The sequence below is a fragment of the Engraulis encrasicolus genome, chromosome 7, assembly GCF_034702125.1.
Source record: "Engraulis encrasicolus isolate BLACKSEA-1 chromosome 7, IST_EnEncr_1.0, whole genome shotgun sequence".
NCBI lineage: Eukaryota > Metazoa > Chordata > Actinopteri > Clupeiformes > Engraulidae > Engraulis > Engraulis encrasicolus.
The window spans coordinates 14,749,464-14,776,806 of NC_085863.1; the positions used below are offsets into that span (position 1 = coordinate 14,749,464).

Below are 27,343 nucleotides of genomic sequence, written 5' to 3' on the forward strand. Positions count from 1 at the left end.
AGTTGTGATTTGTGAACAGGTTTGTGCAGCTAGTAATTCTTTTTTTTTTTTTTTTAAAGGGACACTGTGTGAGATTTTTAGTTGTTTATTTCCAGAATTCATGCTGCCCATTCACTAATGTTACCTTTTTCATGAATACTTACCACCGCCATCAAATTCTAAGTATTCATTATGACTGGAAAAATTGCACTTTTCATACATGAAAAGAGGGATCTTCTCCATGGTCCGCCATTTTGAATGTCCAAAAATAGCAATTTTTAGCTGCAAAAATGACTGTACTTGGACCATACTAGAAAATATTTGTTTATTACTTAGTAAACTTTCATATAAAGATCAAATTTGGCAATAGGCAGCCCAGTTTCAATGAGCAGCATAGTTGCAGTACCTTTTTTGACCATTTCCTGCACAGTGTCCCTTTAAGGCTTGTTTTTGGGGGGCTTTTCAGACTTTATTGGTTTTTGTGAGACAGGACAGTGGAGGAGAGACAGGAAGTGAGCTGGGAGAGAGAGATGGGGAAGGACCGGCAAAGGACCCGGACCGGGAATCGAACCCGGGTCGGCCGAGTGGTAAATGTGTGCCCTACCATATCAGCCACGGTAGGGCCGCAGCTAGTGATTCTTAGGCCCCTGGAAGAGGATGTAGTAGTTGTAAGGCCCCCATACCCCCAACAACCATATCAGACACTCTGTCTCCTGGGGGCCTCCAATGGGAAGCTCTGGATCCCCTCAATCATCCTGACGTAGCGACGCAATTCAGCAAAATCACAGCCTGACTTAGCTTGTTTTCTTACATTAACAGTAGCTTCTTATGTTTGTGGTTCAGCTTTTGGGCTTCAGCTCCCCTATGTGTTGGCTTAAAGTGTGATTTGTGAACAGGTGTATGCAGCTAGTAACGCATATTCAGGGGAAAAAAACAGTCATTTCTTGTCCCCCACACCTCGACCGGTAGTCCCCTGTGGCGCCCCGTGGGAAGCTCTGGAGCCCTTGAATCATCCTGACACATTGAGGGGAGCAGATCACACAGGCGACAGGGGAGACACCGTATATGTGGCCCCCACCCCACAGGGAAGACAGGGGAGATACAGTAGTGTCCGTCTGCCCCCCCACCCACACACACACACACACACACACACACACACACACACACCACAGGGGAGACACCGTATATGTGGCCCCCACCACAGGGGAGATACAGTAGTGTCCGTCTGCCACCCCCCCCTCCCCCCCATCACACACACACACACACACACACACACACACACACACACACACACACACACACACACACACACACACACACACACACACACACACACACACACACACACACACACACACACACACACACACTCACACACACACACACACACACACACACACACACACACACACTCCACAGGGGAGATGCTGTATATGTGGCCCCCACCCCACTGGGGAAACAGGGGAGATACCGTACGTATACTATGTGGCCTTTCCACCCCCAATTTCTAGAAAATCATGAATTTCCCCACCCAGGGCCGCTGACAGCTTTGGCAGGGCCCAGGACACACAAAGGCATCTGAAAGGCCCCCCCCCTTAATACATACCATGTTATGTGGACCCAATTCTGGGCCCAGTCTCTCCCTGGGCCTGAGACAGCAGACCCCTTTGTATTATAAATACTGTATTTGCATAAATTATTCCAGTGGAGTAGCTTTTAAATAGCATGGCAAGCCTCTTCGTAGTTGTGATTTAAGGTGGCATGATATAACTTGTAACTCTGTCCCCCACCCCCACCCCCACCCCGCATTTCGATATCGGATCTGCATCTTTGGACCTACACCGACCTACCCCCACCGCTAGCAGCACCCATGATGGAGAGTTGCAGTTGGAGTTAGTCACGGCTCTTTGTCAGTCACCAGTTCAAACAAAGCGATGAGAAGATGACACCGTGTGGAAATCGCTGGTTGGCAGAAGAGCATGTGACTCACCTTTACTCCTGAACCCTAAACGGTATCTCAACAGCTGCCAGGAAACCAGCTGCCATCTCATACATCAGGGCCATTCAATTAAAAGTCAATGAGGGCCAGTTTTTCAAATTCCTCCAAGTAAACGGGACAAACTATACTATATATATTATAGTTGCTGACTGTCAATGAAAAAAAATGGGAGACATTGAAGTGGGGGGTCTGGGGGGGTCTAACCCTCCCCCAGAGAGATTGCTTTTCTTAGATGTAATTTCCGGCATTTTAACGTCCTGTGTCCCGTTTCAGCTCTATTCGGAACCCATACTTTTATCTCTAAATTCCGAAAAACGATTCCGTATTTCAAGGGGCTCGGGGGGGGGCAGAGCCTTGCTCTCCAAGGGCCAGATCTGGCCACAGGGCCGCCATTTCAATAGCCCTGTCATACATAGTATTTGCATAGTGAGGAGTAATTTAAGGTTTAATTTAATTCAAGTGAACACACATTAGCAATCCCAGCTCTCTCATCAGTCATGCTTTTAAGATTATTGGTTTGGCATCACTGTCGTTGGTTATTGGCAAACCAATGGTTGGCTTATGTGTGTGTGTGTGTGTGTGTGTGTGTGTGTGTGTGTGTGTGTGTGTGTGTGTGTGTGTGTGTGTGTGTGTGTGTATTTTTCACCGGAAATTTGCTGGACCCTTTACTGGCGCTTTTTTGCATAATATTTAGCATGGATTTAAACTTGTTTGCTGCAAATTGATGACAGGTCAACAAGGTGCAAAGTTTCTGTGACTTTTTTTCTGGATTAGCGCATGCTGTTCCACCAGTGAAATGCTTCACTAATGTTGCTGGAAAAAAAAAATCTCTACACCCTTACACAGGCATTCTTTAGTAACACACATTACAACAGAGAGCAGAGAGTTGTTCTGGTTATAACAAACCTTGTAATGGGTCTTAATGTGTCTTAAGGGAACGTCTGTTTTAGCTACTGACTTGGCTCACTGTTGTCTGTGAGGATGACAAGGAGGCACAGGTGGACCACACATGTTTCTGCTCATGTCAAGTGTGGTGTGTGTGTGTGTGTGTGTGTGTGTGTGTGTGTGTGTGTGTGTGTGTGTGTGTGTGTGTGTGTGTGTGTGTGTGTGTGTGTGTGTGTGTGTGTGTGTGTGTGTCTGAGTGGGCCTGCCTGTGCTCTGTCTGGCCTGACTGAGTGAGGCGTTCAGCACAGAATAACACAGTGTCAGGGTCGGATTAAGATGGCCTGGGGTCCCTAGGCTGTAGGCTGCTGTGGTAGCCCCCCGGAAGCCACATTTCGTAAGAAATGTACAAAGTGTCATCATTAGAAGCTAGGAAGTAAGACTGCCATGTCTACCAATTGCACTCAACACGACAGATGAGTTTTTCAACATTGCATCCCGTCACAATTCTGCAGTTTTTATTTTTTTTGTCTAATCAGGAGGCCCCCTGGCAGATGGGGGCCCCTAGGCTATAGCCATATAGCTTGTGCGTTAATCCGGGCCTGCACAGAGTGCTGCGGCCTGTAAGTTCCTGAGGGATGCGTGGATGTAGCCCTGCGGCTTTGTGCTCTGTGCGGTGTGAGTGAGGCTGTTGTGAAGCGGCCTGATGTTTTGCTGCTGCGTACGTACGTGGGCAGGGGGATGAAAGGGTTAGTGTTCACACATCCGGTGGGTTTGGGATTGGGAGAAAAAAAGGCCATTCAGCGTTTGTTCAGTCATTCAAGCATTTGTCATTCAAGACGCTCTCTCTCCTCAGATTTCCTATTCTGTTGAAACCGTACTCGAGGAGGTGAGGCAGCTCGCCATGAAAGCTTTCACTTAGCATTTGTAGTGCTGTTATTTAAACCCTACTTGAGGGGTGCAATTTATTTTGTCCTTTAATTGTTATCTGGACATAAAGGCACAAGTGGTGAGCTTTGTGATTGTGTTGTAAGACTCATCTTTTTCAATCACAAGTGAAAGAATACTAATGAATGTGCGTGTTTGTGGGATTACCTGTGGCGTCAACTTTTTCCACAGAAGATTAATTTGAGAAAACCTCTTTAATTAAAAATGACTCAACAATGACTCACACATTCCCTTGTGCAACCTCCTTAAGCCTGGGTGAGATTTTAACATTTTGTTCTGCTTTCATTTCGGTTGTTGATTCAATTTTTGTAATGAAGTTGAAGATGAATAGCTTTCGACTATTTTAGATGGGCAAGACGAATGTTGATAATGAACACCTTTCTGCACGCAGGGGTTTTATGTAACCTTTCCGACTTGTTTGGTTATATTGGATTTTTTTTTTAATTGTGTGGACTCTTATTGTATGGTTTATTCAGTTTCATAAGGGACTGACGTGGCAAATTAGCTATCTAGCTACAAGCCTTTTATGTATTCACGTTTGCAAGTTGTGTCGTGGCCTTGCCATGTCATGTTTGTAATAATGTGCACCGCATTGTCCCTACTAAATAAACTACAAATAAGTAAATATTCATATTTTATTCAGTTACTCAATAGCCCCTCTGCGTTCTCAGTCTAGCCCACTGTGGTTGTTTGTGTCCCACCTGCTGCAGCTGTCACAACTGGTGAAGTCTGTTTCAGCTAGATCAGATGCACTGACCTGACCACCTACTACTGTGCACCTACGCATGACACTCAAACCTGTTGTTACTGCATGCTGCACAGCCCACAATAATCTAGAATAAATATGATGAAATACTGAAATTGAGTATTTCAAATTTGTGAGTGCTCTGAGAGTGATCTAGATCAGTGGTTCCCAACCTATGGGTCGGGACCCAACCTATGGGTCGCCAAAGATCCACAGTGGGTCGCGAAGCCCTCTTGATTTTAAAGGGTTTAATTTTAATACCATATAAGCTTATAGCCCATGTTGAATAAATGACAAAGCATTTAAACTAATACATAGAAGCAACAAAATGTAAGTGATACATGAAACATTTATTCTATATTTGACGAAAGATAAATTGAGGAATAAAATGATAACTTATGAGTTTTCGCAGGAAAACAGAGTATCATCTCGTCAACCAATCTTACAATGGTAAAAATATGGGTCCCTGAAGAAAAAGGTTGGGAACCACTGATCTAGATGTACACCTCAAACCACAGGGCTCTAAACCTCCCATTCCAGCTTCAGTGATTGTGGTGTGTGTAACTTGTTGGGGATTTCCATAGATGACACACATGCAGATCCATTTTGGCATGGCAAAACTGAATAGATAAATAATAACACAAAACCCAAAATTAATGTATGATATGGACATGTTAAATTGGACTGTTGCAGTTGCTCAAGTAACACAAATGGAAAGGTGTTCATGGCTGAGGTACTAATAAAGTTTAGCCATAAACAATTGGCTATTTCTTGACTCAATTGCAATTTATAAAGTAGCGTTTAAATACAGTATATAGGGCAGGCCTTATCAGTTTTTTCACGACTCACTTGTAATGAGTAAGCCATAATTACTGTAAAGCTTAGCATCCATCACTATGGCGTGACCTTTCACAGTTTTACGTACTTCATTTTACTGATTCATAAACAACAAACAAATAGCTGAAAACATAAGCCATCATGCTGTAATGTCAACATTGTAATTTCCTCTACAGTAAAAACAAAACTACCTACCTCGCAGTACATGGTATACCACAATAGACCTTAGCACTACTGTACTGTATTTTGTGTTTGAGTTTTCATACAGTTGATGTTGCATTTCTTCACTTCTTCTCGCTCATCTTGGGAAGTGTCAGGGTGTGAGGTCACAGCTGTGCTTCTGTGAAGACCACACAGACAGGCAGGCAGCTTAGATGGGGGTCGTGGTGTGTGTGTGTGTGTGTGTGTGTGTGTGTGTGTGTGTGTGTGTGTGTGTGTGTGTGTGTGTGTGTGTGTGTGTGTGTAAGAGAGAGAGAGAGAGAGAGAGAGAGAGAGAGAGAGAGAGAGAGAGAGAGCGAGAGAGAGAGAGAGAGAGAGAGAGAGACAGGTGTGTGTGTGTGTGTGTGTGTGTGTGTGTGTGTGTGTGTGTGTGTGTGTGTGTGTGTGTGTGTGTGTGTGTGTGTGTGTGTGTGTGTGTGTGTGTGTGTGTGTGTGTGTTAGTGTGTGTCTGCTTGCACACGTGTCTCTGTGTGTCTGGAGGGGCATCCCAGTTCCCTAAGTGAGAGACACAAAACACTTGTTAAAGTCATTATCACGCGCAGCCCTCTACCTCCCAGCTCTGCAACACGATAACTCGCCAGACGCCGCCATCCAAGGGAGTTAGCAACCAGCGATAACCACCACACCTGCTTATGACATTGTGTGAGGTTGTTGTCTGTATACATTTGTCGAGAAAGGCTTTTATGTGGGCCTACTTCTTGGTGCTGTTTCTCTGTGCTGTAGTTTCTTGCACACACTGCTAAGTCCACCAATGACATACAGTAGTGTTGGCATTATATAATTGTTAATAAATTTATACATGTATTATTGAAAGTAAATTTATTAATCTCAGAAACAATGTATTTGTAAAGCACTGAAAGTAACACGTTTAGTCCTCAAAATAGTTTGCCTTCTTTTGCTGCCTTTCACATTTAAGTGTAGTCTATAGACTAGACTAGACACTATACATTACACACATCCTTACACATATATTAACAATGTCTAGTGTGTTATGTCTTCTGTATTTACGTATGTATGTATGTATGTATGTATGTATGTATGTATGTATGTATGTATGTATGTATGTATGTATGTATGTATGTATGTATGTATGTATGTATGTATGTATGTATGTATGTATGTATGTATGTATGCTCCTGGACACCTTAATTTCCCCCAGAGATCAATAAATCATACTCTACTCTACTCTACTCTACTCTACTCTACTCTACTCTACTCTACTCTACTCTACTCTACTCTACTCTCTGAATGCAACTTGCGGGGATGCATAGAACAAAGGTTGAAAATTAAGGAAATGTGGTACATGGATCATTTTGGATCATTCAGTGTCCGTCACTTCAACAGTAGTTTAATGTACAATGTCATGATAAACAGGATGCGCTTCCCTCCTCCAGTTTGTCTGGATATCTGATATACCCCATAAGAATGCTGTCTGTCATTCTCAGTCTGTCTCTGCCACTGATATACCCCATAAGAATGCTGTCTGTCATTCTCAGTCTGTCTCTGCCACTGAGTCTTTGTCCTCGACGGCGGCAACAGTCTTCTGGTTTGATATCCGAGAGTTTTGCTTAGGGCGCTCTGCTTTTCTTCGGGTGTCACGTTTCACAACAGTGACGCTAGGAGGCTGAAGGCTACGAAAAAATGGGGGGAAAAAAGAGGAACTTCCTTTTAAGGTTGACAACAGTGCTAATGGGACCACCTCTTTCTTCCACGCACAACACATGGCCATTTCCTGGGGTGGATTTTTCTCCGTAGTAGGCCAGGCCTGCTGCTGGATGAATCAGAGAGCAGCTAGCGTCGCGAGCGAGCGAGGCAGGAATATAAATACAAGACACCTGTGATGCAAGACTCTGTGCGAGCCCACATCCCCCCCCCCTTTAGCCTACGTCACACAGGTTTCCAGTGTCACTTTCAGTAATCACACTCGCTTCTTCGTCTCTCTCATGTGAACATTTACAGTAACTCCAGAAAGAAATACTTGTCGCTGAGAGATGTGTTTATGCTACAAAAATCCTCCTCTCAGGGGAACAGTTTCAGGTCGTGGGTTTAGATGAGTAATAAAGCCTATTGGGGAACACTTTGTTCATCGTCCCCTTCACAGTGTACATGAACATGTAACAACATCATGGTATGGTATGCAGAATTTACCCTAATTGTAATCCCAGCAACCAATGATTTATAGCGGGAAAAAGTGTCACCAGATTCTAATCCTCAGCCTACAAACATATTGAATGTGTGTAAGAGCGTATGAGCTATATATGGTTAATATAAGTTTAATGACGTGTGTAATGTCTTGTGAATTCTGTATTTATGTATGTATGCTACTGGACACCTTAATTAACCCTCAGGATTAATAAATGATACTTTACTCTGCTATTTTCTACTACCTATCTTAACAGTGTGGGAGAGAGCCTTTGGAGGATGAATTTCCCTCTTTTTAAGAAGGCTCAGCGCAGCCTCGTCTCACTATTCAACCTTCAGGTTACCTCAGGTAGATCTATCTTAGTCCTGGAGCATGAAATAGACGTGTTGCTAAGACAACTGGAAACCGTAGTCCTTGAGTTGTGCTTTGAAGAAGAAAAAGAAGAAGAAGGGCCCTGTTGTGGCAAACCGGTAGGGCACTCGCCTGCCATGTGGCTGACCCGGGTTCGATTCCTGCCTGGGTCTTTTGCCGACCTCTCCCCGACTCTCTCCCAATTCGCTTCCTGTCCACCTCTCACACTGTCCTATCAAATAAAGACAAAAACAAATCTTTAAAAAAGGAAAAAGATGAATAAGAGTAGCAATGACCTTTATGTGCATCTTTGCTTCCACCAACATCAGCCTCAACATGATGGCTCCCTGTGTGCAACTAATAAAACATGCGTTAGGTTATGAACCCTTTCACGCAGAGTCACAGCTATAACCTAATGGTCACCGACAGTGGCGGAACAATTGCACACAGGGCCCCAGGGCAAAACATTGACAGGGGCCCCCATATGGCCTGCAAAGGTGATAATAGGGCCCCCACCACCAGTACGGGAGGGGGTTGGGCCCTGGTCCGCCCCAGATCACCGAAATAGTAATGACCATGCCTTTACTTACGGTACTTGTTAGTCTACTTAAGACGACTCTCTGTAATGTCACAGTAATGTTGGTATGTTGTTGTTAGGCTTTTTCATCTAATAGTGAATGGGATCGCCGGTGAGCCTGTCTGCATGAAACGGTTAAACATACCTTAGGCATAATACTGAGTATGGATTATGCTCATACATGCTGACAGTAAACTGAGTGTTAAAGTTTGTGAAAGCTCAGCTGTTGTTGTGATTTGCGGGTTGGTGGCTTTTTTGTGTTTGTGTGAGAGAATTGTTTCTCGTCATCAGCCGCTTCCTCTCGGAGCGAACTCGTGCGCCTTATCTGGGAAGTGCACACATTCATAAATCTTTATATAGCTTGGTTGCTATGGACACCATTCAGGATGTGTTATGTTAGGGCACTAGCACCACACAAAGTGGACATGCGATTTAGAAAAGGTGTAAAGAACAGAGAAAGGGACTCATTCAGTTCTCTCTAAAAAAAAGGAAAAGTGTTGTAATGTTACACAACATGAAGTCCAAATATGAGACATTTTATGTGGTGCTTTGTTTAGATTTCTTTAAACTCTTAATAGCTATTTGGGCTTTGATAGTTTACTACATTTTCTCATCTGTATCTGAATTGACCAGCATACCTCAGTCATCAGAAATAAGCACATAAGCAATGTTGTCTTCCTTGTATTACACATCCACTGGCATCCATTGGCAGAGAGGATACTGTATATCGGCAGAGAGGGTATGCATCCTGTGTCCTCTCTCTTACAGTGTGCGCCAGTGCTGTAGTTGTAGCAGCAGTAGTGTTGTTAATCCAGCTACTGTGTCACCACATCTGCACCTCCTGTGTGTGTGTGAGAATGAAATGCCAATTTGGTGACGCTCCCTTAGCTCTGCCTCACCTGGGTTGGCAATTGGTTGATTGCTAGTCACGCCTGTATAAAACCAGGTGGCTGTACACATGCTCCTTGCTTTGTGGAGAGGAACACGCAAGGCCGCGGCTTTGGCCGCTCCAATCCTCGTGCTGTGTCCCAGAGGGCACCCCTCTGCGGCTCTGCTTCAAATCCTTGGCTATGCCTTGGACGGTACTGTATCCAGTGGTTACTTGCCCTGGCTTCTGTTTGCTAACTGCTTAGCCGTTAAGCTTCATTGTCTTCCTCTGAGGCCCTCGCTACTCGCTGTCCTAGGTGAGTTTGTATAAAACTTACTCGCGCTGTGCGCTAAATGTTGTAGTTGGGCAACGTGTTGACATTATTATTGACTTGCAGCATGCGTGATGAGATGGTTGGGCAAGTGAAGCATCTCTGTTGGTGGCAGTGTGTGCCTCTCTAGACGGCGTGTGCCGGCTACATCGGTAGGTTCTCCACTCCTTCTTCTCATCCCCTTCTAATGGTGCTAGCTAGGCACTTCATTTAAGTAAATGCATATATTTTTGTGTCCTCTATTAGGGCCCGTGGGGCTTCCAACCAATTACGGTCAGAGTTGCCGTTTTGTCCTCCCCTGCTTCTTGTTCCTCCTGCTGCTCACGGTGACTGCTGCTCCCGCAAACTGCTGCCTAGTAATTCTGCTGCTTGCTTGGCTGCTTGATGTTGGGTTGCGGGGTGCATGAAGCTACGCTTGCCTGTTGCGCTGTGTCACTTGTCCCGTGAATTGAACTGTGTTTTTAATTGTCTGTTCCTGTTGTCCAAATTGGTCCTCGTCCATATTTGTGCTTTGCTTGTGCTGCTTATGGTGATGGTGCAGTAGCCCTTATGAGAGTTCCAATGCCAAATGTGATGTGCTGACTAATCCGCATGCTGTGCGTCCTTGGTTTGCTGTGATTTGTTTATGGTTTTGTTTATTTTGTTTTGCAGTGCTTTTTCATTCATTTTGTTTCATTTGCAGTGTTTGTTACTAATTTTGTTTTGTCTCTGCATCACTGGTATTTGTGAATACCTCCACTAGGGTGGAACACTACCTGTAGCCCAAGTCATTGTGAAGTGTGTGTGTGTGTGTGTGTGTGTGTGTGTGTGTGTGTGTGTTTGTCAAACCCATATTTTAAAAGATTATTACATGTTAAATGACTAAAGAAAAATAAAGATTTGTAATTGTTTGTAACCCACGTCTCTGTCTCTATACCCACAAACCTGTGTGTTTAAGGTAACATTGAGTTGCACAAATTGGTGCTTAAAGTAGTATCTACCTCTCGGTACTGTTACATAGTCTACGTAGAACACGGTTATACGGAGTATACCCACTTCTAAATTTCAGGGATTTCAGTATACCCACTTAAAATTGATTGATCCATTGTTTTGAATAGCACAAATATATACAGTATACCCACTTCAAAAAATGCTCAAATATACAGTATACCCACCATAAAAAGTAGACTACACCACTGGTGTGTGCGCTAATTGGTCAGCTTACCTGGTCTATTGTGATTGGGTCGTGGATGGTAGTACACTCTGTATGTCATGGCATAACAAATGATTTACACTAGTGTAATTATACTAAAAGTAGACACAGACACACCCCTCTATAGGAAAACCATTCCATGTGTTTTTGGTTGTTCCTTTTTTAAAGGGACACTGTGTGAGATTTTTAGTTGTTTATTTCCAGAATTCATGCTGCTCATTCACTAATGTTACCTTTTTCATGAATACTTACCACCACCATCAAATTTTAAGTATTCATTATGACTGGACAAATTGCACTTTTGATACATGAAAAGGGGGATCTTCTCCATGATCCGCAATTTTGAATTTCCTAAAATTGCCATTTTTAGCTGCAAAAATGACTGTTATTGGACCATACTATAAAATATGTGTTTATTACTTAGTAAACTGTCATGTAAAGATCAAATTTGGCAATAGGGAGCCAAGTTTCCATGAACAGCACAGTTGCAGTACCTTTTTTGACCATTTCCTGCACAGTGTCCCTTTAAAGCATTTTTCTTCGGCATTTTGCACTCTACGGGGATTGTAGCACTTGGTGATGTAAGCATTGAGAGCAATGGGAGGAAACAGGCGGGCATTGTAATGAGACGTTTGCAGGGGTGCAGAGAAGGAAGTGGTTTCTATGACAGATCGTTATTCCCTCTACTTAAAACTTTTGAGAACTTTTCGGCCTTGAAACATTTTCCTTCTTTCCAAATCCAGACACTTTCTGTGGAGCCAGTGGAGAGCCGAAACTATGGGATTAGTTTGGGAAATTATGAGTTGTTGCACATCAACAAGTCACCCAGATTGGATGGGAGTTCATAACTATTTGTTACGCTGTCACACAATACTACTCTACTGCTGTTCAACAACTAATGAATCCCTTTCATATACAGTGATAAGCTATATAACATGAATCCCTTTTATATATAACATGAATCGCTTTTATATATAACACGAATCCCTTTTATATAAAACATGAATCCCTTTTATATATACAACAACAGACAGGCAACAGAAGGAAGTAACAAGAACAAAATAAAGGGCAACGACAGCTGATTCCCATTAATGAAAAATCTGAGAGTTATGCTTATGATGATTATGTGATTTACTGAACAAACTCAGGCAAGAGTTTGGGTGACACGTAAGGCAGAGAAACAGTAAACTCAACGACCCATTTTCTGACGCAGTGTGAAAGAAGTCATCATAGAAGACAAATGCCAGTTCTGATGGAAAAGTACACGCTGCATTGTCAGTTGTGTCCTCGCAAGGAAGTCTACAGCAGCGATGTTGTCAAATGTTTTAGCATTGTTTTAGCATTAGCGTGATGTCGTCCCCCCCCCCCCCCCCCCCCCCCCCCCCCCCCCACACACACACACACACAGCCTACTCAGCTATTTGATTAGACAACACGTGATGTCATGCATTCCTGAAATGACACACGACTCGCTGGGACCAGTTCATAAATCAGTTTGAGTGCGAGAGAGTGTTTCTTTGGTCCTCCACACATGACGGGCTCGGAGAGTCGACCCAGGCCATTATGGCATACTTGACCTCCAAAGGTCACCCGGGGGGGGAAACGGAACCATGTGCTCTTCTTTTTGAAAGCCACACTGCAACCAACCTATTTGGAGTCTTGGAGAATTTGATGCTTTGAGGGTATGCTTGTCTTTATTGCTTGTTGGAAAGGTGCATGTCCTTAGCTTGCAAGGACCGGGGTTGAAAAGACATTGCGGTTCTTTGTGAAAGTGTTCAGAACTTCTTGATGGTTCTTGATGGTTGTACAGAAGTTGTGACGATATGATGTGCAATGTTATCTACAATTTTAAATGTGACATTTTATGTTTCAGAATCTGACAATAAAAAGTAATGTCATTCCAGGTGAGGTACTGTGTGTGAGGGTGTACGTATGGGTATGAGCGTGCGTGCATGTTTCTCTCTCTCTCTGTGTGTGTGTGTGTGTGTGTGTGTGTGTGTGTGTGTGCGTGCGTGTGCATGTGGTGTGTGTAGTGTGTGTGTGTGGTGTGTGTGTGTGCGTGCGTGTGGTGTGTGTGTGTATGTGTGTGTGTGTGTGTGTGTGTGGTGTGTGTGTGTGTGTGTGTGTGTGTGTGTGTGTGTGTGTGTGTGTGTGTGTGTGTGTGAGAGAGAGAGAGATTGAGAGAGAGCATTTGTGTGTGTGTGTGTGTGTGTGTGTGTGTGTGTGTGTGTGTGTGTGTGTGTGTGTGAGAGAGATAGAGAGAGAGAGAGAGAGAGAGAGGAGATAGAGAGAGAGAGAGAGAGAGAGAGAGAGAGAGAGAGAGAGAGAGAGGAGTGAGAGAGAGAGAGAGAGAGAGAGAGAGCATTTGTGTGTGTGTGAGAGAGAGAGAGAGAGAGAGAGATTGAGAGAGAGCATTTGTGTGTGTGTGTGAGAGAGAGAGAGAGAGAGAGAGAGAGAGAGAGAGAGAGAGAGAGAGAGAGAGAGAGAGAGAGCATGTGTATGTGTGTGTGTGTGTGTGTGTGAGTGTGCGTGTGCGTGTGTGTGTGCGCGCGCACTGAGTATGAGTGTGTGTGTGTGTGCGTGTGTGTGAGTGTGTGTGTGTATTGACAGAGGGGCCTTTGAGGACAATAGCAACATAATTATGATTTATATTATTCCTCAAGGCCCTGTATTCCCTGCAGTCTTTGTGCCACACTGAGTTATGCTCTTCCTTCAGCAGCATATTAAATATCAACTCACATTTTATTGTGGTATCATCATGCCAGTCTAACCTTTTAAATGACTTTGACGCTGAATAATCACAAGTGAAAGTACCACCTTATCATAGCTGCCAGACTTGATGCTGTCAAATATTGCGTGAGGACTTAATTCATACTTTTGTTATGACTAAGTAGCTTCAGCAACTTCAGGATTTCATATATTCAGAAATTAAGATATTCATGTATTCTATATCCTATCCATATGGATCTGCACTAAACTTGCGATGCCTTGCTTAGGCCCACTCAGTATTCCTCCCTGTGTCTCTACAGCTTGTTTATGTTCTCTTGTATATGTCACTTTGAATAAACATATTAGCCTGCCAAGTGTGATGACTTGTAATGGAATTGCCTATCTCTACCACGGAAGTGCCACTTGAAATCAGTAGAACAGGTAGGGCCTATGGCCATGGGCGTAATTTTAGGGGGGGGGGGGGGGGGCATGTCCATACCACTTTTGATATAAACCTAGCTTCTTCCCATCACTATTTCACAAATATAATGCAAAAACAGCATATCCTGACTATTTGCCATTGAAATGTCCCCACCACTTTTGGAGTCAAACCTACACCTTTGCCTATGGCACTTTGGGGAGATATAAATGGTCAGGACAAGCAGACTTCATTGTCTGCTTTATCAGCAATTCAAATATAAAACGACCTCCAGTCATTGTCACACTGTTGGTCCAATATTGGTAACATATGAACAGACAGCTGTTAGGCCTACTGTTCTGTCCTGGGCCAATTATAAAGAAGCAACACGCCTTAAACAAACAATTGCGACTGGAAGAGTTATCCTGTCCACACACACACACACACACACACACACACACACACACACACACACACACACACACACACACACACACACACACACACACACACACACACACACACACACACACATTATTAAACATGCAATGTTGTTTCAATTGGCGTGATAAATGATCTCTGGTGTGACAGTACAAGTCTGTGCGTTGTGATAGGCCACTGGAGCGCGATTGCTTCATTGTAACCGCCTCCTCTGCCCCTCCTTCCTGCCTCGCAGCACAGAGGACAGGGGAGCGGGGACTCGGCGCTGGCTGTTGTTCCACTCGCTGTGAAACCTTCAGATTTTTAAAATAAGCAAGTCATATCAGCGAACGAGGCTAATGGACCAGCGAACGTTTTAGAGAAGACGCCGATGGGGTGTTTAGGATAAGTTCGTTTGACAGGCCCGTAATAGTTTCCTGCTTTATTTTGATTTCTTTTGACGTTGTCGTGGCGTTTTTTTATTTTGTTGGTGGGGACCTCTTTACTTGTACTCAGGAACTCTCCGTTGACATTCCCTGCTTTGGCAGCTACCATATCTATTTGCCGCAGTAAGTCCAGACTTCTTTTTTTGTATTATGTGTGTCGTTCCTTTTTGGGGGAAAAAGCACGCTTTTCCCACATTTGTCAACATAATGTCAACATCTCACGCGTAGCTGTGTAATCCAACGCTGATCTTGGAGCTCGTGTACTTACACGAAATAACAAACTCCATCGTGTTGCCTAAAACTTATACACGTTGCTTATTACTATGGTACTAAACACAGCAGCCAAGCAACTTGTTTTCCTCTTCCGTGGACTTAGTTTTTCCACACGGCATATTAAAACAGCAAGAAATACTCTCCATGTTTCTCAAGAAACTGTAGCCTAACTTCCATAGCGGAGTATTTTTTTTCCTCCCAAAATGAAGCCGAGGCCAACAACTGTGGACGTCACAGTCAGATGTTTACATGGAAGTGGTGGTTTTGGAGGAGCACACAGTCTGTAATCACGACTACCTGGTGTAGCTAATCCCACCAATGTCACTGCTATTTACCCTGCGTCTGGTTGTGCTGTTGTTACTTTGTAGCCTCTCCATGACGATCAGCAGAAAGAAAAACAACTTTAATTCAACACACTGAGTGAAAATGGCAGCTGCTCTTAGTGGTCGAAATCCGGGTGGACGTGGACCAAATGCCAGAAAAGGCCGGATTCTAGGCATCCTTGACGCCATCCAGGATGCCGTGGGCCCACCAAAACAAGCCGCAGCTGACCGCAGAACTGTGGAAAAAACGTGGAAGTTGATGGACAAAGTTGTATGTGCATAACCTACACATGACGTTTTCCTTTGCATGTTGAAGTAGACTCTTTAGGAAACTCTTTACTTTGGTCAAGCAGTTGACAGCCTTTAAATAAGTTACCTACGTAATTGTGATAATTGCCCTAAACTTTTTAATGTGTACACACATACTATTAACCCTCTCCGTCTCCTGTAATAGTCTAAACTTATGTGCTCTACCTGCTAGGTGAGACTCTGCCAGAACCCAAGATTACAACTGAAGAACAGTCCGCCATACATCTTGGATATATTGCCAGACACATACCAGCATTTACGCTTGATACTGTGCAAATATGAGGAGAACCAGAGACTGATTCAGCTCAGCGAGAACGAATACTTCAAGATCTACATCGACAGCCTGATGAAGAAGTCGAAAAGGGCAATTCGCCTCTTTAAGGAGGGCAAGGAGAGGATGTACGAGGAGCAGTCACAAGACAGGTAAGAATGGGAGGCTTTGTGAAATTTTGCACTGTTTTGATGCCGGCCAGCTGTTGCGTGAAGGATAATCTTCTCTGGAGCTCATGTGTATTATCTGTGCCATTATAGGCTATCCACCTTATTGGATTTAAACAAATATATATAATCTACTTACATCCACTCATCTCATTCCCCTGCAGTTGTTAAGTCTGGTATGACATTGACTTAGGTTCTGGATCTTCCTCTGGTTGTTGGGAAGCACTGCCACACTGTCTGAAATGGTTGTTGCACTTCCTGATGGTTGTAAATAGGTTATATTTGTGTTATTACTACTTGTGCCATGTGAGCAACCTGCTATGTGTACAGGCTTTAGTTCAGTCTCTTGACCAGAGGGGTATTCCAACAACATGGTTAAGCGATACACATGGCTAAGTTAACCTGCAGTTCATGGTCAACCCGTTAAGAGATAGATTGTCATTTAGCTTAGAAAATGAGGACTCCAGGCTTTTCTATTAGATGATTTACCACTACCTCAAGGTTAACTTAACCTGGATTACTACTGAACCAGGTTGTTGGCACACTCCCCAGGTTTTCTTTCCAAGTGTTATTGGGATTCATTGGATAACGTTTGGTCTTCTTATCATCTCCTGAAGAGAAGAAGTTTTAAAAAAAGGACATCAGTTGAGAGATGATGTGGAGATAGAAGAAGGTCACCATTTCCGTTGACTGCACAGTAGTCTGCGTTGTATTTGTCGGTAATGGACTGAACTGAAAGCAAGTGGTAAATTCCACCCCCACATAGTAAACACAGGAAGTAAAAATTGTAAATTGACACAAATAACTGATTAAAATGGAAGGGGGTATTTTATTTTTCCTTTTGCAGCCGTTCCCAGTAGAAATAATGACACAAATGAATGTTTAATTGTTTGAACGGAACAGCAGATGCTACAGAGGTTGAGAGTGTGAGGCGGAGAACAGTAGTTAGCCCGAGGATATGAGTTGTCACGGCCCCTCCTGTGACATATCGCCATCTCTCCGAGCCCTGACGCAGCAGACAGAGGTATCAATTGATGTCCCCAAACCGTCTGGCATGTCACTTTTCCTTAAATCACCAGCGAGCCTGTTCCCTATCTTTCTCTCTCTCTTCTCTTTCTCTTCTCTCTCTCTCTCTCTCTCTCTCTCTCTCTCTCTCTGCTTCTCTCTTTCTCTCTCTCTCTCTCTGTTTGTCCCTCTCTTCACCACCCTCCCTCCCCCCCTCTCTGCTTTGACCCTGTGAGGCACTCACAAGAGATCCAGAGAGGGAACAAAGTGAATTTGTCATTTTGTAGACAGACCTAAGATGAGAGGCTCAGAGTTCATCCACAGTGCAGTTGATACTGCTGGGAGCGATCCGTAGGTAAACTAGTCCCACCGCTCTCTCTCTCTCTTAGAGTCCAGCCTGTGGGGGAAGATCTCAACATGTGCTTTTCTAATCAGCGTTTTCACCACAGACTCCATAAATGATGTTTCCTCTCTCTCCTCTCCTCCATCTGCTTGCCTTGCAGTCTTGTATTCTTGTATGTCTAAAATTGAAATCTGTGTAGGCTGCTAACAATCATGTTTGTGTGCATAAATATGCTATTACACTCCATTGCACATGCGGTTAGTTGCATTGCCATTATCTTTCAAGCTTATAAAGTCTTTATCTCTCCACGTTTAGCTGAAGAATTGTTTCCGCATGTCTCTGCTCATGCTAAGTCTTAACCCCCTGTCCCACCATACTCTTTAATGTCGACACAGATGCTGGAGGATATCCAGCCAGAGATCCAATGTTAATTAATCATACCTCCAACCAATTAAGCTAAAAGTAAAAGTCTTGAGGGCACGTTAATGTAATTACAGTTGGATTAAAATAGCAGGGCGGACAAAATACGGCTGCTCGCTGCCAAATCTCCTTTCCCTTTGACTTTTCATTTGTTCTTCTACAGATACTCTGGGCTAGACATCATGTCCTCAGGTATGGCGGGCTGAAGTAACATCTTTTTGGGGAAATTAAATAGGACATGGATTCCAAACTCTGTCAGAGATAAACTTTTGACCCTTACCGTTGTTGGCATCTATTCAGTCGATATCCGGATTTTGCAGCATCATTCTTTTTTTTAAAGATATTTTTTGGGTTTTTTAGTCTTTATTATGGACAGGACAGTATGAGAGGTAGACAGGAAGCGAATGGGGAGAGAGACGGGCAGGGGTCGGCAAAGGACCCGGGCCAGGAATCGAACCCGGGTCAGCTGCAGTGCCCTACCGGATGGCCACGGCAGAGCCTTGCAGCATCACTCTATGGCAGTGGCATGCTACTTGGGTCTAATCTGAATCAGTGATCAATTATGCTAAACTGATAGCTAAAGTTCTATGGCCAGATCTGGAGATCCTACTAGATGTGGAGATTGGCTGGATGGTTAAAAAATAGTCAACAAAAACAGTCAACTGATGTCAACTGAAGTCAACTCTTTGTCAAGGCACAAGGGAAAAAGAACTCACGTTTGAGCACTTGTATAGACAGCTTTGTTCTGTGTGACACCCAACCAGGGCTCTAAATTACCACCAGCCAACAGGCCAAATGCTGGTGAAAATTCAGTTTGACTGGTAGAAAAGAAAATTGTAGCCACTTTCACTAATAGTGTATGTTTGGCTAGTAAGATTTAACATCTACAAGACAAATTGGCTAGTGATGAAAAAAGTTAATTCATAGCCCTGCACCCAACGTTTGAGCACTCGTATAGAAAGCTTTGTTCTTGTGACACCCAATGTATGTCAGATGACGTCTGACCTTGAGGATTGATGATGTCCAGAGGAGGTGACTTGAGGGCCATGCCGCTTATAATGTCTGTCTGTGTCAACCCTTATGATGGCCGCTCTGTGTGTCTGTGTGGGAGGCAGCCATGTCAACCCTGTTAACTTTTGATAACTGTGAGAAAGGCTGCAGAGGTCCTGTCCTGTGTGCATTTCCCCTTGCACTCAAGTGCTGTAAGTGCATTACCATCAATTAGTATTGACATTAAGAGCAGATTTAAATGGGCCAAGGAGGACAGAAATTACATGACATGAATGGATAGGATGAGCGCATTGAATGAAGAAGGAGCAATGGCAGGAACTGCGACGGGGATTCTGGGGGGTGGAACATGGAACGTATAAATAGAATATAAATAGTGTGTTAGTTATATGCAATCTATGGGGTGGAAAGATGGTGGATGTTGGGTGGGAATGGTTGTCATTCACATTTTGTCTTCTTCCTTTGAACCGGCATTTCTCTTTCTCTCTTTTCTGACCGTTTTTCATCTTCATGAAGGCGTTACTCATTTTGTATTCTCACTACAGTATTCCTTTCTTCTTTAGTGAGTAGTGGTGATGTGAAGGTACAGTAGTTTGCAATAATTATCTACGTAAATTAATTCCTCTGGTTTGTACAGTAGTTAAAGGCCTCTGCCTGTGAGAAGAATTAGTGTTTGATGTTTGCCTACAATATTACTAAAGCATTGCTGATAGTCTTAAGTAACACATGTCAACTTGGTGATTGGCATTCTGATAATAGCGATAGGAGACTTAAATTAGGAGACGTAGCTTAAGGGGTTTGAAGTGTTTGGTTTTACTCTCGTGTGAAATAGTTAGTCATGCCTAGTTTAGGTTTAGGTTTAAGTTTGCTATTATTTGTCTCACCACTGACCCAAATGGGGCTATTCGGGCTATTGCTAATTCTGTCTATCGGGTACACATATTGGTATTTTCACATGCACAACAGAACTCAGTTTCAGTTTTGCAGAAGCTTGTTGCTGATATTTCAAAACAGTCAGATTAGCAGGATCAGATTACATTGCTTTGCTTCTGTGCTCCCAGAGCTCGCTGTGTATTGATTGGTTGGGGTTGGGATTGTTTATGGCTTTCCTTTGGCTGATAAGTTTGTTTCCCATTCGCATTATCAGTCCTGTGTGAGGAAGGACACTGGATGTTTTTGTTTAGGACAGATAATGAACAGACAGAGCTGTGCTGGGACTATTTTGGGGGGGAAAGGTGGTTGAATGTAAGTAATTGGAAATGTATGTTAGACTTTGTTTGATGGTACCCTCAAAAGAGTGAAATGAGCATATCATAAATGTTACGTAACACATATCATGGGCAGTAGGACACCTTTTCATTCATGGTTGTTGAGTATCATTGGATTTAACACTTAAGGTTTTCTTTTGCCTTAAAACATGCAAAAGTTTTTATCTTAAAAGTTTTTATAGATAAAAACTTTTACATGTCTTAAGGAAAAAGAAAACCCTAAGTGTTTAAGTTAAACAGTTAGACATAATGAACTTAATACATAAGTATCATTGGATGTTTGAAGTGTTAGCTTAAAGGGACACTGTGCAGGAAATGGCCAAAAACGGTACTGCAACTACTGCTCATTGAAAATGGGTTGGCCATCGCCAAATTTGATATTGACATGAAAGTTTACAAAGTAATAAACAAATATTTTCTAGTATGGTCCAAGTAGAGTCATTTTTGCAGCTAAAAATGGCTATTTTTGGAAATTCAAAATGGCGGACCATGGAGAAGATCCCCCTTTTCATGTATGAAAAGTGCAATTTTTCCAGTCATAATGAATACTTAGAATTTGATGGTGGTGGTAAGTATTCATGAAAAAGGTAACATTAGTGAATGGGCAGCATGAATTCTGGAAATAAAGAACTAAAAATCTCACACAGTGTCCCTTTAAGTCTCATGTTGTAAATAGCTTGTACAGTATATAACAGCGCATGACTAAATAGCCACACACACAAAAGGTTGTGATGGCTCCACAGGGCTGCAATGATGTACTGGTGAAGTGCTCGTCCTGGTAGTACTGCAGGTACAGTGTAGCCAGAGAGAGTAGAGAGAGAGAGAGATTCCATTGGCCCATTGTTTCCGGGTTCTATTGTCGCAAGGGGGAGGGGGGGGGGGGTCCCCCTTTAGGCAGACTTAGGCAGACCTAAGGACTGTTCTATTCATTCTAGGAGCATTATGACACGCCCCTTTAGGCAGACCGGAACCTGGTCACGTTAGGTGCCCATAGCAACCTATTATGTTGGCATATCTCTATATACTTAAAGAATCTCTGGTGTAGCTACAAACAATTTGGTTTTCACATTATTTGTAGCACCATCCTATTGCGTGTAGAGTCTGTTTTGTGCATGCCAGGTCTGTCCATTGGGGCCACACCGCACAATCTGATATGAGCTAGCTTACTTAGCAAACCATGCAAACACACGATATGTGTAACATCTGTGCAAGAAACTAAGGCGAAGACCTCTTCTGCATTTACTGTATATACTGTAGGCCTAATGTTACTTGCGTCATAAAGGCTAGATGGAACTCTGTGTGTGTGTGTGTGTGTGTGTGTGTGTGTGTGTGTGTGTGTGTGTGTGTGTGTGTGTTTGTGTTTGTATGTGTGTAGGGGACACTCTGCCTGGAGGCTCACTTGAGATAGTAATGAGTTTACATTTTATGACTTCCAGAAATGCACTCCTCCTCTCTCCCCCCCTCCTCCTCCTTCTTCTTCTTCTTCACTGCTGCATTCGATATAGTGTAAGCGTGCGTGCCGTATTCCACATCAAGATTATACAGTACGTCTGCCCCAGGCCCATGAAACATAGATTTAGACATCAGTAGTACATTAACGACATAAAATAAAATAAATAAAGTATATAAGATGAGTAACACATTGTATACAGTGTGTCAGTTCCGCACGCGTGCACGCTTTCATTGTCACCTCACAGAGGCCTGTCTGATGTACGACTCATATGGGAGATCGGGCCTGGTGTCTCCATTTGGACTCTGAGACACACACACACACACACACACACACACACACACACACACACACACACACACACACACACACACACACACACACACACACACACACACACACACACGCGCATACACGCATACAAGCACACGAATAAACATGTACACGACACCACACACACTCCTACACACGTACCCTCAACACACACACACAAAGAAACATATACACCACACACACACACACACACACACACACACACACACACACACACACACACACACACACACACACACACACACACACACACACACACACACACACACACACACACACACACACACACACACGCGAATAAACATGTACACGACACCACACACACACATACACACGTACCCTCAACACACACACACACACACACACACACACACACACACACACACACACACACACACACACACACACACACACACACACACACACACACACACACACACACACACAAAGAAACATGTACACACCACACACAAACTTACGTACCCTCACACACGCACACACACCCTTACTATGGCTCACTCACTCACCCACACACACACTCACTTACTCACTCACTCATTCAGCAAACACTCCTCCCCCTCATTAAATTCCCCAAAGGGGTAGCCTGCCTGTCTCGGCTTTTGTCATCTGGAAAGGATGCTGGGCAAATGTACACCGAGCGAGTGAGTGAGTGAGCGAGTGAGCTCCCCTCAACACACGTCACCCATGTGAACATTCCTCACCGACTGATCAGCCTGCGTTTCAAGTTTTATTTGGGACTACTGGTGGTTGTTTTAAAGTCCCACATTTCAACATCTGGCCTCTTGATCTCTTCCATTTCTTTTTCTCGTTTTCTTTCCACACCTCCCACCTCCCACCACCCCCATTTCTGTTCTGTTTTTTAGCTTTTATATGTGCACCTCTGTCTGTCTTTCTTTTGTTAGCCCTTGTCAGTTTCAGGTGTCACGGGGCCTACTGTGTGTGGGTGGACACTGGACACTGTATCTTTTAGTTGGCTAGGCTGTGCTAAGGAGTACCAGACAAAAGGGCAGAGAGCTGACTGAATCCTGAACGGCCTCACATAAATCTTCCTTGGGAGTAGGAGATAAAAACCTACTTACCACAAGATGTTATTCATTTCTGTTAGAGACATTCAAGGTGCTCCCAGGAAGAAATGTTTGTTGCTACTAAATAGCACACCACCCTGTTGCCATGTTGTTCAAGGTCACAGATTGGTGTTGGTAGGAAAAAGTGTTTCATGTGACATTTTTGGCACTAATATAGTTTCACTTCTTTTTGCCCAATTTAGTGAGCTATTATTGACTTGTTATTCAGTGTACCAAAAAGAATAAGAGTTTCATATAATGTATTTGTGGTACTAAATCAAGTTTGCTTCTGTTTACCCAATTAAATTACTCTTAGCTATTGACTTATGTACTTTATACTTGACTTTTTGTCTAGCTTTGTCTTTGAATAGCTAGGTTTGCTTCTGTGCTCCCAATTTAATGACTCTTGGCTATTGACTTATGTACTTTATACTTGACTTTTTGTCTAGCTTTGTCTCTGAATAGCGAAGCTTAGGTTTGCTTCTGTTTGCCCAATTAAATGACTCTTAGCTATTGACTTATTATGTACTTTATACTTGACTTTTTGTCTAGCTTTGTCTTTGAATAGCGAAGCTTAGGTTTGCTTCTGTTTGCCCAATTTAATGACTCTTAGCTATTGACTTATTATGTACTCTATATTTGACTTTCTAACATTTTTTTTACATTTATATCCCCGTATTCAGTATACTCTGCGACCTTGAACAAACGGGCTATTCAGTATTCACACACCACCGCTCTTCTCTTCTCTTCTCTTCTCTTCTCTTCTCTTCTCTTCTCTTCTCTTCTCTTCTCTCCCTCAAACACATACCATCAACGCAGCAGAGGCGTATGGGCAGTGTGACAGAGCAGAGCAGAGCAGAGAGCAAACACTGGCAGCAATGACAGCATTTTTTCCCCTGGTGCTGCTCTGCTCCGTAAGCTGTACTGCACGGCATCATCTGTTACGTAAGGGCACTTCGAACGGTACAGATGAACGTGTCAGATGTTAAGCAGCACGCCACACCATGCCACACCACACCACGCCACCTCTGGTGGTGCAGGATGGATGAGGGGACGGACTCTTTGTCTCTTTGTTTGCTGAGTGAGGTTGCCAAGTGAAGTGAAGTGTGTTGGTTATTTTGTCCATATGGGCCTCGTTTGGGGCCTTTTGTTGTTGGCAGCCTTGCTCTGGCCAGCCTGGATGATTAGCTGTCATATGTATGCACAGCACACGGCATACTACCCACCCCCACCCCCCCCCCCCCCCGCCTCCTGCCGATTTCCTCCTGTGCTCGCCGATCCTCCTACACTACACTCCCATGAGGGTTGTGGCTACTTCCTCCTGAAATTTAGCGCACTCCCCCCAACCACACCGCCACCTCCACCGCCACTCTCTCCCCCACCTCACGCTTGATTAGCTGTCATATGCGTATGTACACCCCCTGTTCCCTTGCCCACCCTCCTTCTCTCCCAAGAGGGCTGCTTTTTCATCAAATTTATGCTCGCCTACTGCCCCCCCCCCAATAACCATCACTGTCCCCTGTCCCCTGTCTCCTGCCCCCCCTCCACCATTGTGCTAGCTTGATTAGCCATCATATGTGTCTGTGTGTACAGAACCCTGTGGCCCTTCCCTCCCCTCGTCCCCTGTCCAGCCCTTCCCTTCTGTCTAGCCGTGATGAGACTGCTGCTTCTTGCGCAAATTTACACTCTCCTCGTCCTCCACCACCACCACCACCACCCTCCACCCATCACTCCCATCTCCACCCCCACCACCTCCTCCTCCTCCTCCACCTCCATCACCCCCTTGTCCTGCCATCTGAGCCCAGCCCCTCTGCCTGGTGCCTGTGGTGTGTGTGTGTGTGTGTGTGTGTGTGTGTGTGTGTGTGTGTGTGTGTGTGTGTGTGTGTGTGTGTGTGTGTGTGTGTGTGTGTGTGTGTGTGTGTGTGTGTGTGTGTGTGTGTGTGTGTGTGTGTGTGTGTGTGTGGAGCGGACACGGACGGAGATGAGAGCTGACAAGCTGTGAACAAACTGCACTGCACTACCGAAGCTCTCGGGTATACCACACTACACTACAGTACTGTGCTGCCGCAGTCCTCAGCACTACCTTGTTGCCCCGCGTTTGCTCTTTGCACTGTGACTCAACTTTCCCAGATGATATAAAAAATAGAGCCGTGTTTCCTTGTTGATATGTTTATTTATTTATTTATTTGCTGCCTTTGTAGGAGAGCATGCATCATCAATGTAATTGTCCATTCATTCAATGTACTGTACCAGAGTTATTAGACAGTTAGACAGTTTTTATCTGTACTGTGTACTGTGTACAGTACTGTGAAATGTACATTTTAAATACTGTGACACAGACATACCCATTTATGAATTGCTTAACGCGGCTGTTTTATTTTTGTAGCATATTCCAAACTGGAGAAAAGTCATCACTGTGACTTACCGTAAAACCTCCCCCGCTTTACCGGTAGGCTTCAGTTGTGTGTGTGTGTGTGTGCGTGCGTGTGTGTGTGCGTGCGTGCGTGCGTGTGTACAGCAGCAATTGTGTATTTGTGTGTGTGTTTCTCTGTGTTTGTGTGTGTGTGTGGGTGTGTGCGTGCGTATTTGTGCAAGTTTGCACGTGTGTGTTTGCGCTTGTGAGCACGTGTTTATGTGGGTGCCTGTATTTGTGTGGAAAGGAAAAAGTGAGCTAGCTAGCTAGCTAGCTACTGAGCGTGTCTCATTGGAGTGTAAAGCCCTGAGCCATGTGGGTGGTCTGATCATCAGTCCAAGATGGCAGGGGCCTGGCCTAAAAGGGCCTCGAGTGGGCAAGACAAGAGTGTCACCGCCACACTTGAAAGCAAGGCCGCTAACTCGGCGGCTAACTCTTGTCCTCGTCTGTCACGCGCTCTGCTTGAGCTGTTGTCTTCTGAGACCAGCTGTCACTCTGCTGTCTACTGTCGCTCACATCATCGCTTTGCCTTTTAATAATGTACGTACTAGCCAGCATTTAGGGTGGCACTGCTGTGTGTGTGTGCGCGCATGCGTGTGTGTGTGTGTGTGTGTGTGTGTGTGTGTGTTTGCGTGTGTGTGTGTGTGAGAGAGAGAGAGAGAGAGAGAGAGAGAGAGAGAGAGAGAGATAAACAGAGAGAGAGAGAGAGGGAGGAAGAGCGAGAATGTGTGAATGTGTGTAGGTGTTTGTGTGTGTGCGCGCACATTTCTGTGTGCTCTGTGTACTTGTGTGTGTGTGTCTGTGTGTGTGTGTGTGTGTGTGTGCGCGTAGCAAGCTGAGCGAGCTTTCATGTCCTCGGGAAGGAACATTCTGAGATGAGATGAGTGCTTTGCCTGCCTGCTTCCCTCAGCCGTTCACTAATTCTTTCAAGGTTCAGAGAAAAGCTGTCCCCCTGCACTCCATCAATGCCTTTCCTTTTAATTAAGCTAATTAATCCTTTTGCAGCGCGTGCAGCACACAGCACACAGCACACAGCCTTATTTAATGAAAGCATCCTGCCTCCAGGAGCTGAGAGAGGCTGAGATGACTGGACTGGACTCTTGGCTGTGTGTGTGTGCAGGATAGGAGAGGAAAAGGAAGCAAAGAAGGGTGCGTTTCTCGAACGTGTGTTAGCCGGTTAGCAACTTGGGTAGTTGCCAATGGGGAAATTGCATTGCAAAAAACAAAGTAGCTAACGTCGTTAGCAACTATGGTTTCAAGAAATGCAGCACAGGTCTTGTCTGTGTTGGTATGTTTGATGGTCACTGTATTATAAAGCCCCACCGGCGTCCAGTTTGAATCATGGCTGTTCCCTTTTTTGGTGAACAACACGTGCGAAAGGGCTGTTTTGATCTCTGGACAGACACGACACGCTCTCACTTTGACTTCTATATGACATTTGACTCTTGACATTTAACAGATTCTTGTTGCTGCGTGGGTTCCCACACTAATGTTTTCTGGATCATTACAGAGGTGTTGGCCTCATAATTCTGGATGGGTTGTTTCCCATCAGAGCAGAGACCCTGGGAAGGCATAAACTAGAATATAATACAATAGAAAAAATAGAATACC

General features: G+C 44.1%; 1 protein-coding gene and 1 long non-coding RNA gene across 2 annotated transcripts in view; both read left to right on the forward strand.

Annotated features, from left to right (window-relative positions):
• Window positions 1-9,665: 9,665 nt before the first annotated feature.
• LOC134451991 (uncharacterized) lies at window positions 9,666-10,689 on the forward strand. Its single transcript, XR_010035327.1, has 3 exons — window positions 9,666-9,864; window positions 9,946-10,031; window positions 10,126-10,689. It is a non-coding gene; the product is annotated as an uncharacterized LOC134451991 (long non-coding RNA).
• Window positions 10,690-14,881: 4,192 nt separating this feature from the next.
• The window catches only part of cblb (Cbl proto-oncogene B, E3 ubiquitin protein ligase), a 119,117-nt gene continuing 106,655 nt past the window's right edge, over window positions 14,882-27,343 (forward strand). Inside the window, exons 1-3 of the mRNA XM_063202938.1 lie at window positions 14,882-15,187; window positions 15,706-15,931; window positions 16,142-16,392. Coding sequence (XP_063059008.1) covers window positions 15,764-15,931; window positions 16,142-16,392 — 419 coding nt within the window. The 5' untranslated portion in view covers window positions 14,882-15,187; window positions 15,706-15,763. The remainder of the gene's footprint in view (window positions 15,188-15,705; window positions 15,932-16,141; window positions 16,393-27,343) is intronic.